The sequence below is a fragment of the Triturus cristatus genome, chromosome 6, assembly GCF_964204655.1.
Source record: "Triturus cristatus chromosome 6, aTriCri1.1, whole genome shotgun sequence".
Lineage (NCBI taxonomy): Eukaryota > Metazoa > Chordata > Amphibia > Caudata > Salamandridae > Triturus > Triturus cristatus.
In genome coordinates this window covers 613,925,361-613,942,210 of record NC_140589.1, presented here as the reverse complement: position 1 = coordinate 613,942,210, position 16,850 = coordinate 613,925,361, and the positions used below count along the sequence as shown (strand labels likewise).

Sequence of the window (16,850 nt, the reverse complement as noted above, 5' to 3'; positions counted from 1 at the left end):
GCATGTCAGCCTGTAGATGACGTTATGGGTGTTACAATTGCTGAATGCATTCAAATACCAGGTTTTACCACCATTCAAAGTGACATGTTTGGTTACAGTAGTAAGCTCGCACACGGAGCACCCCCCACATTGGTAATGCCCTGATGGAATCCCAGTGTCATTGGATCACACGCAGCCGAGGCCGAACACCGCTCTAACAACCAAAAAAGAAAACAATATTGTGGTCAACCTGTCATCATATACACTTACGATTGATGAACAGAGGGTTCTCAATAAGGGTTTGGGATATGTCCCAACACCCAAGCATGACAGCTTTAAATTGAGGAGTGAATTCCAGGGCGTAATGAGGAAAATAAAACTTAAAAAATTCTTTGAGGGTAAGGAAGCAGAAGCCCCATCGGTCTTCTCCACTGACCTCAGACGCCCCTCCCGTTTTTGCCCTCCTTTACACTCTATTGGCCCCGAGGTTATGGTCTTTGAACAAAAAGTGCTCCAGGACATCACTGTCCTTGAGGAACAACAACAGAGCTCTAACCGTAGCAATATGACCCATGCTGACTGGTTAGCTGTTCGATCGTTGCAGCAGAATGACACCATTACCATCAAACCGGCAGATAAGGGTGGGGCAGTGGTAGTGCTCAACACATCTGATTATGAAGCCGAGGTGACCAGGCTTCTGAGTGTTCGTCAAAACTACCAACCATTGATGAGGGACCCTACCAAATCGTTGCAAGCCATTATCCACACTATGGTTGCAGAGGCCAAAGAAAAGAAATGGCTAACGGCCAAGGAGGCTGAGTTTCTTATCAATGATAAGCCACGAGTCCCGGTTTTCTACATTGTCCCGAAGATTCATAAACAACAAAGGCCCCCTCCCGGGCGGCCCATAGTCTCGGGCATCCAATCCACCTTGGAACCACTGTCCCAATACGCTGACTTTTTCCTCAGGGAATGTGTGATCACGCAGCCCTCTTACGTCCAGGACACTACCGACGTACTAAGGATTCTCCAGGACATTGATTATGATCCCCAGAACCAATTCCTGGTCACAATTGATATAGAATCATTATACACCAGTATTCCCCAGGCAGCCACGCTGGTGGCAGCAGCAAGGGCCTTGGAATCGTGTGAATGGTTCTATGATGTTCCACAATCTTTTGTGCTCCAGTGTGTTGAGCTGGCCCTTACTAGGAATTTCTTTGCCTATAAAAACCAACTCTATTTGCAAGTATCCGGGACTTCCATGGGTGCGACATTCGCTCCTAGTTTAGCATGCATCTATGTGGGGCAATTTGAAGCCGGCCATGTCCTACCAAGAGAAGGCAGACCAACAGGGACTCAATGACCTTATTGAGTGGAATAGGGTGGTACTATAACCTGTAAACTGCAAATATTGAAATATGTAAACAACCGGACATCTGCGGTTACAGGCCCCATTAGTTACTAACCCAGCATCACATTCTAGTCACTCAACAGGGTCAGGTAGATACTCGCCCACACCTTTAAACATCTAAGTGTGGGCCGGCCTATGATGAAGGATGCTAATACCACTACTATTGCGCTCTTAGACAGCCCGAGGCAGACGAGTCATGAATTTCTCGAGGGAGCTGCATAAACACACTCACAGTCTGTATCCCATACCATTTCAGAACAGAGCAGGTCACCTTCATGGAGCCTGCTAGTTTCTCGGACAGTTAACAATCTTAAAAGTACAGATACAGGACCAACATAAGGCACTTGACAATAGCGGATTTATGAAGATGGCCGCCTCTCCCTTCAAAAACTACTTAGCACTTGGCCAATATGGGTATTTACTTTTTGAGCAAGGAGGAAGTCACCAGATTGCATCTGGACCTTTTTCCAGTCAGTAGTTGATAATAATATATCATACGATCAGGCTACAAACCGTTTTTATGTACATGAAAGTAGCGGTTTAACAAAGATGGCCGCCTTGTCCTTCCAAAACCTCTCCGCGCATGCGCTACACTGTTAACCACTCTGAATGGTAGCGCGGCTCCCGCGCGACTTCCACATATAAGCAGGAAGTTGGCCGACAACTAGCGATCGAGGGCGAGTTACGACCCGAGGCTCAGACTGATGAGGTAAGACCCGTTTCACGGGCTAAGTAGGGGGTATGAAGCTCTAGATGAGGAAGGGGTATAGCTGGATGTCCATACATGTCTGACTATTACAAAGTGCTATGCTACCACAGCAGTAGGTCCACAAGAAATCAGCATAGCGTAAATTGATACCCACACGCAACCACTCATTACACACACTTCAGCACGAAGGCATTCAACGGTGAATCGTAAACTAGTCACCATGACGATTCTCGAACAATGGCGGGACAAAATCAAACACTCTACATCCAAGTAGATGAGTATTATCATTGGTCCAAAAGTATGTGATGCTAGTGATTTTGATACACAGATTCCTTTGATGTGCCTTTTCTAGAAACAAAGTTCCGCAGTTCTGATTTTAACAGCCAAAGGGGCCGGTACACAAATACCCAAGACACTTATATGACGGAGGTGCAGGTATGCTGCTACACAGCACCTCGTGGGTAAATATCTTTACAATAACATGAATCTATTGCTGTGGATGAGGAGCAGCTGCTCGGCAAGACCAGGTACGACCTGGTAGAGGAGAGACAGAGTACATGTGTGTGTTTGATTGTTTTTATTGTTGTGTCCTCTCCAGGTGCTGATTTAAAGATATCGCTGGTACACACTAGCGTTTGCAGAGAGACCAGTCGACCCTAGCCCTGATGAAGTTGCCGGTAAAGTAATACGGCAACGAAACATGTCGGTTTTTAAATGAGCAAGCGACACAGCTGAGAATAAAGCACCACATAGCTAGTGTTATGCTGCTCGGTTTTACTTTTGAGTGACTTGAGTCCTGATCAGGCTCAACTCACCAAATTTGGGTCGACACTTCCTGTTGTTGTAGATTAGCACACACCACTGCAACACATAGGTTGCTTGATAGGATAGGAGTCATTAGGACTATCACGTAGAGTTCGAGTGCAGTATAGTACACATTTCGGTTCCACCTTTACTATTTCTGTTTGGGCGGCAGCGACCGATGATGACAACAGGAGGTAGTAGACGAGTACCAGTCTACACATACCTCGTTGGGGCTGCTTCCGTGAGGCGTTGTCGTCCTATCACACCTTTTTTACTTTCTTTACTTTTCTTGAACACGAATTAATCACTAGTAAGGTTTTTTAGCATCTTTGGACACAATGTTCTTATGATACATATGGTGAACACACCAGTGACTGAGAGTTAGGCAGGCACTACATAGATTGAGCACCTGCACACTACTTTAGAATTTTTATAAACTCTTTCTAATGGCCACCAATATTTGCAGTTAATGGAATTGAGGCAAATGAAGATGAGATTCTCTCAGGAAGGAACAATGCATTTCACTGTGAAACCTGTGGCTATATCCCTGGATTCCTGTAATAGGGAAGAAAATGTAACCTCCTAGGCAACAGTGGGGTACCTAAAGTGAACTCATGAGTCCTCCACCTAGCCTACTTTCTACATGTGCAGCCTGACCTCGTGACCCTGTCCGTCCAGTTTCTTGACACACCCATGGCATAGTATTTAGAGTGATAAAACCTGCTTCATTGTGACCATCCTGAATAACGTACCCTGCATCTGTTGAAAATGTGCTATTTAAACATTTATGTATAATAAATACATGCTGTCGAAAGTATCTACTTACCAAGGTGTCTATTCAGCATTGAATAAATCCATATCTTTGAAGTGGCTGCCAGGACGGGACAGTGCAGGGCAATCCCCAGCAGCGGGGAAACATTGACCATGCAAGGAGAACAAAGCAGTGGTTGTTGTTGCTGGGTAAAAGTGGCACAGTTCTTCCTGGGAAACATGAATTTGCTGTGAGCAAGGCTCCTTGGCCCTCTTTTATATAGTGTGCACTCTGAAACACTGCATGGAGACAGGTTAGCAGATGCTGTATCTCACTAAGCAACTCTGCAACATCAGTGACTGAGATGAAGTACAAGCACCACCAAGTCAAAGCAAAAATTGAATACTTGTTAGAATTCATAAGTTGGGGGCCATGTCTGTTAGTTTCCACTTTGCAGTAGGAACTGTGCGTTTGTTGGGCAACGTATACCTTGGGATGGTGCCAGACTGATTCCGAGCACCCCCTAAGGATATGTTGTCCTAAAGGCCAGTCAGCTGACAGTGCCACCATAAGCACCGCTAAGCCTAGATAAGTAGCAAACGGTTATGGCAACCAGAGAACATGACAACCCTGGTCCCTCCCAGGAATCGTGGTAACAGATCTAAAACCATTTTGCTCAGTCACTCATGCTCTCTTCCTCTCAGAGAAATATACAAGGAATGCACAGAAGGGCGTTTTCAATATTTATTGAACCACCGTGATTCTTGTGTAGAATATATGTGCTGCAATGATCAACGGACAGAAGCAGATAAGAGTAACTAGCAGTATAAGGACAGAAATCAGGATGAACAGTTCCACCATCTTGTTAATGTATGTATGTATATATATATATTCACTGAAAAAACCATAGGTTTCACACATGTTATAGTTAGCGGAAATTTAACTGATAAAAAACCAATGAAATTGCCCCGTTATAGTTAGTGCTGGCAACTATAACTCACGCGACCGCAATCCTCTGCTGATGCTAATACTGTATTTAGACACTTATTTGCCCATGTCTTCTTCCATACATTTTTAGCTATACATATATTACAAATATTTTTTTTTATAAAGACACATATGTCATCAGCAGAAGATTGCGGTCGCGTGAGTTATAGTTGCCAGCACTAACTATAACGGGGCAATTTCATTGGTTTTTTATCAGTTAAATTTCCGCTAACTATAACATGTGTGAAACCTATGGTTTTTTCAGTGAATTTGCAAGGTTTTTTAAATGCTAAGTTACTTTACGCCATTCGAGGCGTGCGCGCCCACTTAACGCAGTGCGTTCCGTGCACGGTTTTTATCAACTTTAATAAGCCCTGTACATTTGGTGGCCTTCGGCCACCAAAAGCACAGGGGGTGGGGTCAATGTGGATAGTGTTTTTTTTATTTCGATTTTATAATTTCATGTTGCCAAAATATAGTTTTTTTACTGATGTAATAAGCCCTGTACATTTGGGGGCCTACGGCCACCAAAAGCACAGGGGGTGGGGTAAGTGTGGATAGTGTTTTTTTTATTTCTATTTTTTACCGTACGCTTACGGTAAGCGTACGGTAAGCGTACTCGGCGAAATTGCCGAAAAAAAAATAAAACCGTTTTTGCTCTTGGGGGATGTTTGGGGACTCCCTCAACATGACTATGTGGGAGGGAGTTGTCAAAACAGCCCCGTAACATGTTTTTGGGCATCATGTTTGATAAATAACACTCAGTGCGAGAGACAAAATGGCGGACGCCGCTTCCTGGTTTCGGCCGATTCGAATGTTTACTAAGATCTAAGAGCCAATCAGAATCGCGCTCGCGCACGCCACCGTACGCGTACGGTAAGCGTACGGTAAGCGTACCGTAAGCGGGCTCAGATATATATATTGATTTAAAGGCTATTTTCTCAGAATCTACTGAACAGATTTACACCAAACCTACAAAAGGCACTTCCTTGACCTACGGACTACCTCTCTGCCAAATTTCTAGTAATTCTGTTCAGCCGTTCGGGCTGTAGCTCGTTCTAAAGGTCCTATGGAAAAATGCATGGGAAAAACGCGTTTTGGGACCCCCCTTTTATCTCAGCCCCCGCTTGACGAATCCCCCCGAGACTTTCAGGGTAGGAGCGGAGCGTAGCGCCCCACCTATTTTGAGAAATTCGCGAGGATTCATCGACCGGCGCCAAAGTTATTCAAAATAGAATGTTGCGGATTTCCTATGGAAAAGGGGTCCTAACTATAACTACCTACTGGCGACCGCCAGTAGGTAATATATATATATATATATATATATATATATATATATATATATATTGCTCCTACTACGCATCCCCACATCTGAGTGTCTAGGGTGTGTATGCGTTTTGCCAAGAATCCCCTATTGGATGATCAACCTCCGCTACCTGAAAGGAATGAATGTAGTACCCCACCTTGGACACGAGTTGGGCATCCCTCCTCGAAGAGGAATCAGCAAGCTGCAGGCTGAGTTTTCAGCATGTAGTAACCTTGCACATGACAGCAAGTGCTCCTCTTCCTAAAACCTGGACATGCTTGTTTATTTATAACGAAAGCATCCTTGCTCTGAGCTGAAACCTCTGGTCAGGCCGCCATTGCTTATGTTCTATAGATAGCTGCGTCGCCGCATGGTTGAACAAACAAACAACCGCATGTGCACCATGTATACTCCGACCTTGTACGGGATGTTCAAGATATTGTGATACTGTTCCTACAAAGTGGAATATATAAGCAATGTAGTTTTAGAGAAACTAATCCTGCATTGTCATGAGAGCAAATGTGTGTTAAAAGTCATCATGTGAAATGGTAGGCAACTTAGGAAACGTGTACATGTATAAAATGGTAGCATTTCTCCCTGGGCTTAACTAAGACACATGACAGGACCACACTCTTAGAAATGCAATCCTATGTTTTTCCTCACCTGCAAATCCAGAGCACAGCACAGCGATTGCTATGGCACCAAACCCTATTAATGGATTCTGCTCCACCTGCAAAAAATATGGTCATTACAATGGTTTTAAGAACATTGATTACAATATATATTGGATAGAATATTTCAACTTGCAATGTTATTTCAGGAAATAAAACATCTTCTATGAAAATAATCTCTGTTTCAAATGCAAAAATACTTGTATTCATTTGAGTGATTTATCCAAGAAATTTACTGCACAATGAATGCACAAAGTCTATGTGTTCCAATATTAGGATATTTATGCTTCAATACAGACACGGACTCCTATGGATAGAAAGCATAATAAATTATTTCATAGTACACTTAATTCTTTCCTTCCAGATTCAATGGAATGAAAAATAAACAAATTAAAGACCTTTTGTGACCTTTGTGCCTTAGCCAAGAAAATAGGACTATATTATTTTATATGAAAGTTGGTGGTCTTCTTACCCTTTTCCTCTCAAAAAAGGTGCATTCCGGATTATTTCAAACCATGGAGGAAGCCAAAATTACCCTACAACTATTACCTTACACTAATTACCCTGCCCTACACTACCTCATTGAGCATGTTCGGCCTTATAGAGCCCATACATTTTAAACAACTGAAACCATTTACAATCTGTTAAAGTGGAATTACCTAATAAGGCAGCGGCTAGAGGAAAATACTGCATATTACCGGCTATTCAAGCTTACAACTGACATACCATTGAGCAAGATCTATTTAAATAACTTTAAAACACTCCCCTCCTTTCTAGACTTTTGAGGGTCAGTTAACTGGGGTACAACTCTTTTTTATTTTTTTACGTAAAGTATCAGATGTTTAACATTACCCAGTACAGATAACAAATCTAATGATGAAGAACTGAGTCTAATAATTAATATATCCTATTAAAACTTACCAGATCACCAATGGATTTCGAGGACAATCAACACTCATTTTCTAAAATTATTTATGGTATGTCAAGGAAAACAACTTGGCTTTATCAGATAGGCTTGCTCAACCATTCATGCATGTTGCGCCATGCAGCTGACCACGCAATAACACTAATACCTTTTCCTTCCCTTACAGACTTTTAACTTGTAGAATTGTCCTTCATTTATTGAGTGCTGAAAGATAGGTATGCCTTAAACTGTCCTACAGAGAAGAAAAAGCGATAAACTGATAAGAAAATCGATAAGACCTGATGTTGTCCTCTGTTGGTGGTGCACACTCGTCTGTCATCGGATACTACTCAAGCAGCGTTGAAGTAGCAGTTAACTGCCCGCCAGATTTAAATGTCTCATCACAGCAGTGATGCAGGGGGCTTTCTACGGAGTAAATTCATAGTGGATGTGTCTATTGTTGACATAACCTTCCGTCTTAATGATGGGAGCTACTTCAAAGACACCTGAGCCGGATGTGAACATTAATCACACCTGGAGTCCATACTATAAAACAAATCTTTTCCTAACCAACTGCCATTTTCCCTAAACATTTTCAAAGCTGCAGGAGCTACAGACTTTTTGGTCCCTTTTTTTGGTTTTGTTTACATATCTTTAGTTAGGTTTGTTTACTATGTTTGTATTTTTTGTTTACATTTTTTTCTTAACATGGCAGGGAGAAGGAACCCTAGATTTTCAGAGAGAGAATTAACAGTAAAGGTACATTAAATTATTAGGGCTCGGACACAGTTGTTTGGAGCTCTTGTTCAGATGACCAACGTGACCATGACCGAGAAAAGGCTAATGTGGGATAAAATATCCACCAAAGTTAATGCCATATCCCAAACCAAGTGATCACAGGAGGAAATTCAAAAGTGATAGAATGATCTACGAGGCAGAGTACGCTCTTCAATGGCCTCAAATGCTCCTCCAGAGGTCCAGCAGACTGGTGGTGACTCTCTCAGGCCACTCAACCTCTTTCTCTAGCAGTAAAACTACTATTTATACGACAGTGCCCTTTTTCCGTCATGGGAACCCCTACTTTTCGCCTGGTATTTGATGTGCTTTCGACTGGAAGTGCACTGAGTTCCTGCTAAAAAGGTCCCCAGTGGCATATCTCTTTCTTAAAACTATGCTATTGTTTCTTCTACTGGTGATATCTTTAGTACCCTCTGAAAGTCCCTAGAAAATGGCCCCTTTGGCATCTAGGGCCAGATGTACTAAAGAGGGTTCTGAAGGGCTGCAGCACAAATTGTACCAAATTAAGGGACCCCTCACCAAACCCAGGCAAGACTGCCATTGCAGGCTGCTTGATTTGGTTCAAAAACAAATTTGAAAACACAAAATGACACATCCCTGTGTGCCATGTCCCCTAACCCTGCATGTAATATTTGTAAGTCACCCCTGCAGCAGGCCTTACAGCCCTAAGGCAGGGTGCCTTATATTACATATGAGGATATAGCTGACTGAGCAGATATGCCCCTGTGCTGGTCAGTTCCATATGACCAGTACAAATGATCAGAGAAGCCATTTTAAAACATGTGCTGGACATTGGTGAAAATGTGTTCCCCAGCTATACGATGGCTTCACTGAAAAGAGGGATATTTGGTATCAAACATCTTGTATTAATAAACCCACACTGATGACAGTTTCAGAGTTAGTGATGCATCCACCCAGAGGGCACCTTAGAGGAAAATTATCTGGTCAGATAGGTGTGTCCACCATCAGACTAATGCCACCCCTAAGGTGGGCTACCTGAGGTGAAGGCGACTTTTCAAAGTTACTCATATTGGTGATGGAAACATTAGGAATTCTGGGACAGGATTATGAACACCTACCGTGGGAAGTGGTCATATACGGGGCGTAGTGACCCCAAGGTTAGGTAGCCAATTGGCTACTACCCTACACTCCCCTAACGCCCCTAAATTCAGTATTTAGGGGAACCCTGGCACCAGATAATCAGATCCTCCCAACCAAAGGAAGAAGGACCAAAGAGCCACGAAAATTAAGAACTGTAGAAGAAACAACTGACTTGGTGGCAACCCTGCTGGCCTGTCTGCTGTTCCAGACGATTGTGCCAAAGTTGACTTATCCTGCAGGCTGCTGTGCTTCCAAAAGCCTGGGAGGGCTGCCAGCACTTCTGCTAAGACTCAGGAACTTCTGTGGAGCAACAGAGCTACTTCCCTGGATCCTGCATGGACTCAAATAGACCTGAGAGGACTCCGGACTGCCAAAACCATACACCGGAAAGCACAACTGCACCTGTGCCGCCTAGCCCGAGTTGAAGTGGGCCAATGGTGCCAGCGTGGTCCCCCCGCACTCCAGGGAGAAAGACCATCCTGGACTTGCCCACTGTGGACTTACAGACGCCACCTGCAGCCTCTGTTTGCAGGCCCCCTCGACCGTGAGTGCACCCAGTGATCTAAATCCAACAACTGAAGACAACTCTACACCCATCGTCCCTGGCACATGGAGAAGAGGGGGCGATACCAAAGGGGATGATGGACGGAGCGCTTGAGCAAATCAAACACTCACCCCCAGTCAACTGATCTGGGTTTAATCCATCATCATTCTTTAGCTCACTCCACCACCCCAGTTCAGACATGGCCATATGCAAATCAGTCTGACCCTGTGCCTCATGGGAACAGCCAAGCCAACTGGGGTGGCAGAGTGGGCTAAAGAACGGTGATGGATCAAACCCAGATCTGTTGACTGGGTGTGAGTGTTTGATTGGTTCTGATGCTCCGTCCATCACCATCCCCTTTTGTACCGCTTTGTTTGCCATAAGTTGGCAGGGTATACTCAGAGGTGAGTCCAAGCCGGAGGCCTCTTTTGAACAGACCGGACCCCATAGGATAACATTGGGCACCGACTCTGAAAAGCACCTCTGCACCCGGCGCCCCAGTGCCGCCTGAGAAGACGTGTTGGTGCTCCCTTGGACCTTGCACCTTACTCGCCTCAAGTTCAGGAGAGTGGTCTTGTGAGTCGCTGGACTGTACCTGAATGCCGTACTTGTTTTCCTCCCATTGGATAACATTGCAGCTTTTTAAATGCAAAAGAATTTCTCTTGAAAAAACGTACTTATCTGACTGTACTGAATCTGGTGCCTAAGTAAATATAAAGATAAGTGTTATTTTTATAAATTGGTGGGGATCTCCTCATTGAGTCATGTGCATCATTTATTGACCATTGTGTGCATTCGCAGATGTCTAACACCCCTCTTTTTGTGTACCATATAGAGAGCCAACTTCCTACACTATGGTATTATGCACATTGAAGGCACTGCAAGAATCACTGGTGGAGTGGTAAATTAAATCACTAGTTTCCATTAACCAAACATTAGCTCCTCATATTTATTTCTGTTTCTATATTGTCTCATTGCAGTCATGATTTGACAATTAAATGTTGTGCTTAAATTTAGTTGTATTGGTATTTTATAAATTATGCTCACATTTTCTTGGTCAGTATATAATCTGATGGTCATTTCAAAAGTAGACTATTTTCAATGCACTGTGAGTATCATATTTGGGTAAGCCACAACAATCAATGGTGAGAACAGCCATGTGACTTACTATGCCTGACAAACTCAGGCAGGGCTCTAGTCATAGGGACCTAGCAGGTCTGAGGGGACAGTACACTGGTGTGCTGATCAGCAGCCTCAATGTCTCCGCATTTTTTACATTCACCCTGTTTTTGCACTGTTTGTGTAATAGCAAAATATATAGGAGGTAAGGAGGTTACAATACCTTCAAATGTCAGTGTGCCACAATGCTATTTGGTGACCCTCTGTGGCTTTTCTTCACGGTCCAAATCTTTGGGAACAAGCTGGGTGGAAAGGACTACATCTCACAAATGCATAATGGTGGTGCATGTTTTCATTATAATCTAATTGTGGTATATTTCTTATTGGTTGAGAAGGGTTAAACTCATCTCAAGCTGCAACCACAATTCCTATAAGGGTGAAGTCACAAGCAAAACTCAAATAAAGTGAAAACAAAACACAGGAAGAATTCCACACCAATTTAAAACATAGATTAAAATGCAATAAATTACTTGAAATTAAAATGATTAAAATCCAATTAGTAGAAGCAGAGATATGCAATTCCAAAGATTTAAGGCAAGTCTAGCGCCTAAAAGTACAAAGCCACTTGCGGGTATCTGGTCGTACAAGATAGGTGAAAGTCACAAGTTTAGGCCAACTGTGATGGTGCAAGGGCCGGACACAGGGGCTAGGTTAGTCCCGCAGAAAAGGTCACCTTCTGAAGTCAAGGGCAAAGAGTTTCACTCATGAGGCCGCGAGAAGCAGGGAGAGTTTTATGGATGGTTGTCACTGTAGCACGAAGAGCAGGGTGGGTGTCTCTGACATTTGTTGCTGGAGCTTCGCGTTGGAGATTGTTGCTGGTGGTCACTGCAGCGCTAAGAGTCTGGTTCACTTGAGCTTCCCAATGGCAGTCATGTGGGCAGCAAGGTATCAGCGCGAACAGGCCCTTGCAAGTCGTGAAGAGCCCTAAACTTTAGGATTTCTTCTTTTCCTGAAGGGGAGATCAACTGACGCCACACTAAGGGTCCAGATCCAAGGGGCACTTCTTGGGGGATCAGGATCTCCCTCTAGCAGAGGTCAGCAGGGCTCTGGCAGGTCCAGTTACAGGTCCAGGCAGCAGCTCAGCTGGGCAGATACAGGGAGGCCTCTGGACCTTGTTATTTCCCCGTAGCTCCGAATAGGAGGTCAGTCAAATTGGAGTCACTTCAGCTTGAGATGAAGGGTGTAGATCCAGTCTTCCTTCTCAGCAAGCAGGGCAGCAGAGTAGCAGTCCTTCTGGTAGCAGAGCAGTAAAGCATATCAGTCCTTCTTCTGTAGTATCTACAGGTCCAGGCGTGTACTTTAGAGTTTGGTCTGCGGGCCCACTACTTATCTTTGGTGCCAGATTGGAAATAGGAGACATTTCTAGAGGGTGATTGGTTACCTCGGTTTCTTGTTAAAATTAGTTGACTTGTACTTAGAGAACTTTCTCAGGTTTGCTTTATAATGTGAATAGAGAATTTGATTATTTTAGGTGTTTATATTCATTGTTGCACAATTCACAGTCTATTATGTTATATGCTATTTGTGTAGAGGACTGATAAATTCAGCACAGTTCTGTGTGGCATGGTTATGTACACAAAAAAGTTAAAAAGTGGTCCTTTTATGAAATGTTGTATGTTGTTCCATGTGTTGTGAATAAACACAGGGGCCAAGCCAATGAATTTTCTTGACCTAGTTTAAAAAATAAATCTGTGTTTGAAATAATACAGCTAGATCCCGTTTTTTTACCTTTATGGAAGTGCCATTTTCAGAACTGTGACTTAAAATCCAACTTTACTATTAAAAAGGGTTTTAAATGACTCTTTTTTTTACACCAAACGCGGTAAACCCACTTGCTCCTAATTGAAAGTTATCACTTATTAAATGTAATTAAGTAACCCAAAGTCATCCTATGGGAGAGGTAAGCCTTGCAGCGGTGAAAAACAAAATGTATGAGGTTTTGACTACAAGGACATGTAAAACATAGAAGTACACGTCCAACTTTTTAAATATACAGCACCTTGCCCTCTGCGCTGTGTTAGAGCCTACCCTAGGGGTTACTTAAATATATACTTTATATATGAGGAGTACTAAGCAGGTAGAATTCCCTTGAGATGTTAGAAATTGTTGAATAAGATTGTATAAATGTGTCCACAAATTTCTTATCAATCTGTTCAATTGCTGTTCAGTTGTTGGCCAGAGGAATACATAAGAAAACGGCCACTGTCTGTAACGGACTTAGTTCACATGCATTTATTTACCACAAGTTGGTTTTCCTTAAACAATAACTTTTTTCCAGAATCCCAAGCTATGTACAATCATTTTCAGTTCTCCCGAAAGAACAGTCTTTCAGAAATATGCAGTGCAATTAACACCTACATGTTTTACCCCATATAGCCATACAAAATCTCGAGGCTTTCTAATGGCTGTATATGATATAGAAAACATTTGTTTCAATTTCATTAAAGTGTATAAGACTCGTAGAACAACTATTATGTGATCACACCATATCCTCCGATTCTGGACACTGAAAACCAGTGGCACAAACACTTATAAAAATATGTCTATATGTGTGTATGTATGTATAATAGGTATATGCATACAAATAAATATATATATATATATATATATATATATATATATATATGTATGTGGGTATGTAAATATTCATACACATATATACACACACACAAATATATATACACACACACACACATATACACACACACACAAATATTATATATGTGTGTATATGCATGTGTCATTAAACCATGCTTACTGTAATAAGCAGATATATTCATTAGTGAAGAGCAAAGTATAATAGACAAGTGTATATCAGACAATGCCATATTTGCTGCTTCTATACACATATAGGGGCAGCTACAAAAGAGTTAATGCCCGATACTAAAACTCTGAGAAAGGTCATTAAAAAATGTCATACCTCCCTACAAGAGAACTGTGCACATGAAACAATGTAAATATTACTGCTTTTGTGCATATAAGTGGTTTTCACCGACCAATACAACCTTACCAAGTGTCACGTGTATGTGTAGTTATGTACAAGATAATTTCAGTTTCTTTGATATAAAAACGTTTCTTCATTCAACTTTTGTCCTATCCCTCCTCTCTATGACTCATCCCAAGCCTTTCTAACTACTTTGAACTACCAAGCATCCTTCTCAAATTCCCCTCCTTGTTTTGCCATGTCACCCAATTAACAGACACATACAATCACTACTTACAAAAACAAGCATGGACAAAGCCAATAGGTCTCGCCTATGCAAGAGATATTGGCTTTGCCAATATATTTTAGCCATCTTGTACACCAGCGTGGCTGCTGTTAAGTATACTTTAAAGTTAGTGGAGTAAAGGAGAGTGGTGTGGAGATGAGTGTTGTAAAGTGCTGTAAAGTGGAATCCTATGGAGTGGCGTAGAGGGTGTGGAGTGGCATAGAGTGGAGTGGCGTAGAGTGATGTGGCATGGCGTGGAGGCAGTAGAGTGCCTTAGAGTGGAAGGGCATAGAGTGGGGTAGACTGGCACAGAGTTGAGTAGCGTGTCAGAGGGAAGCAGAGTGTCTTAGAGTGGAGTGCCGTAGAGTGGAGACACGTATAAGGTGTTGTTTACAGTAGAGTGTTGTAGAATAGTAAAGGAAAGTGGACTAGCATAAAGAGGAATAGAGTGTTGTAAATCCGAGTCGCGTAGAGTAGAGTGAAGCGACAGAGTGTCAAAGTAGAGTATAATGGAGTAATGTGTCACAGAAAAGAGTGGAGTAAAGTGGCATGGAGTGGCATAGAGGGAGTTGCATAGAGCATCGTAGAGTAAGTAGTGTTGTAGAATGGAGTGGCACAGAGTGAAGTAGAGCATCATAGAATGGAGTATCGTAGAGTGTAGTGTCAGAGTGAAGTGTAATAGAGTGGCATAGATTAAAGTGACGTAAAGTACAGTGGTGCAGAGTAGACTGGCGTAGAGTGCATTGGTTTTGAGTAGGGGTGTAGAGTGAAGTCATGCAGAGTTGAGTGGTGTAGAGTGTAGTGGCGTAAAGTGGTGCAGAGTAGAGTGCAGTGGCATGGAGTAGATTGTTTCAGAGTAGAGTGGATTCATGCAGGGTAGAGTGCAGAGTTGCAGAGCATGGAGTGAAGTGGCATAGAATGTAGTGGTGTAGAGTGCATTGGTGTAAAGTGCAGTAGAGTGGCGTTGAGTGGTGCAGAGTACAGTGCAGTGTCACAGAGTGCAGTGTCACAGAGTAGAGTGGTGCAGAGGTCAGCGATGCACCTTACGCATGCACTTTGCATTAAATTCTATATTTATGATAAGTTTGGAATCTTGCCACCTCTTGCACTGCCAACAGCATGAACATTCAAAGAGCCAGTGTGATCGTCTGGTTTATCACTGCATCCCACATTCCATAAGTCATCTACTATGATCTCCAATTTCCATTCAATTCCACTTCTGACCTCAACAATGACCTTTATTGTCATGCTTAACTCAGGCGTCTCCTCTGGTAGCTAGTAAAACCTGCACCAGCCAAACAATCATTTGTTAAAGTATCATGAGTCTACCACACACCCTACATCCAGTGATCTGCAAGAATATATACAAACCAGTTCCCTATAAATCCAGTTAGTCATTCTTTTGAACTCCACATGAAGACACAATGTTTTTCTCTTGAATTTTAACAATTTCCACCTCTCCAATGAAGGCCCTGAGAAATATAACTTTAGCTCAGTAATATGGATTCATTCTACTGAATCTATATTCAGCAAGTGTGGGCACATTAATGTTTTGCAACCAAACATTAATAAAATGAATCAGCTGGTATACTGAAAAAAATGTGAATATTCTGAACAGGTCTAAAAACACTGCTGGTATCATTTGTTTGATGCTGCTTACCTGAACCTTTCCTGCTTGTGCGGGATTCCACTGAACCAGCGTCACTCCGCCACACAACATGAAAATAGAGAACCACTGCAACCTGTTCAGCGACCGCTGGAGCATTAAGACCATGCATAAAGCGGTGCAAGGTATTTTCAGCTGGTAGGTCACCTAAAGAAATAAACAAAGGGCATGCTAAACAAAGAAGAGTGCCAGAATCAATATTCAAGCTGTATGATTTTTCAAGACTAGCGATTCATGACAGTACAATGATCAGCTTTCTTACTGTAATATATATATACACTCCCCCTGATGAAGCACTTTGTGGATGAGTACTATGCTTCTCCATGGAGCTCAGGGTTATGCGGTAAGGGTTGCTATTACTCGTATATGATGCAACATTTTAAAGGGCTGGTATACCGATTAGTTGCATGCAGGTATCAGTCTGGAGGAAAGTTAGCTGTTCATTTTTACTGTAGCAGATGCTTCATTTATGTATAGATATCTATGTGGGAATAGCGAGCTTGCAGTATAGAAAGTGTATTATAGTGCTGTGTGGTCATCTAGAAAGTGTATTATTCTGTTTCGTTGTCTTAGTGTACTATTTTATCAGATGGCAGTAGCGGTGGTAAGTAATATAGTTATACGTATTGTGGATCACGCGGATCGAGGCTGGGTCAGTGAGCAGGGTGGGGGAGAGCTCAGGAGGGTTAGTTTGGAAGGACAAGTTGTACTGGGCGGACAGAGACAGATTCAGTTAACTGCAGTATGAAATAAGCCTGTTTTGCAAGTCGGACAATTTTAATGATGGTGTGCAAGCAGGGCCACATGTATCAACATTTGTAATAGCAA

At 42.6% G+C, this 16,850-nt stretch overlaps 1 protein-coding gene across 1 annotated transcript in view; it reads right to left on the bottom strand.

Moving 5' to 3' along the window:
• Nucleotides 1-16,850, bottom strand: part of SLC35A1 (solute carrier family 35 member A1) — a 193,410-nt gene that overhangs the window by 74,904 nt on the left and 101,656 nt on the right. Inside the window, exons 4-5 of the mRNA XM_085611091.1 lie at nucleotides 16,017-16,169; nucleotides 6,614-6,680 (exon numbers count right to left, since the gene is read on the bottom strand). Of these exons, the coding sequence (XP_085467217.1) occupies nucleotides 6,614-6,680; nucleotides 16,017-16,169 (220 nt within the window). The remainder of the gene's footprint in view (nucleotides 1-6,613; nucleotides 6,681-16,016; nucleotides 16,170-16,850) is intronic.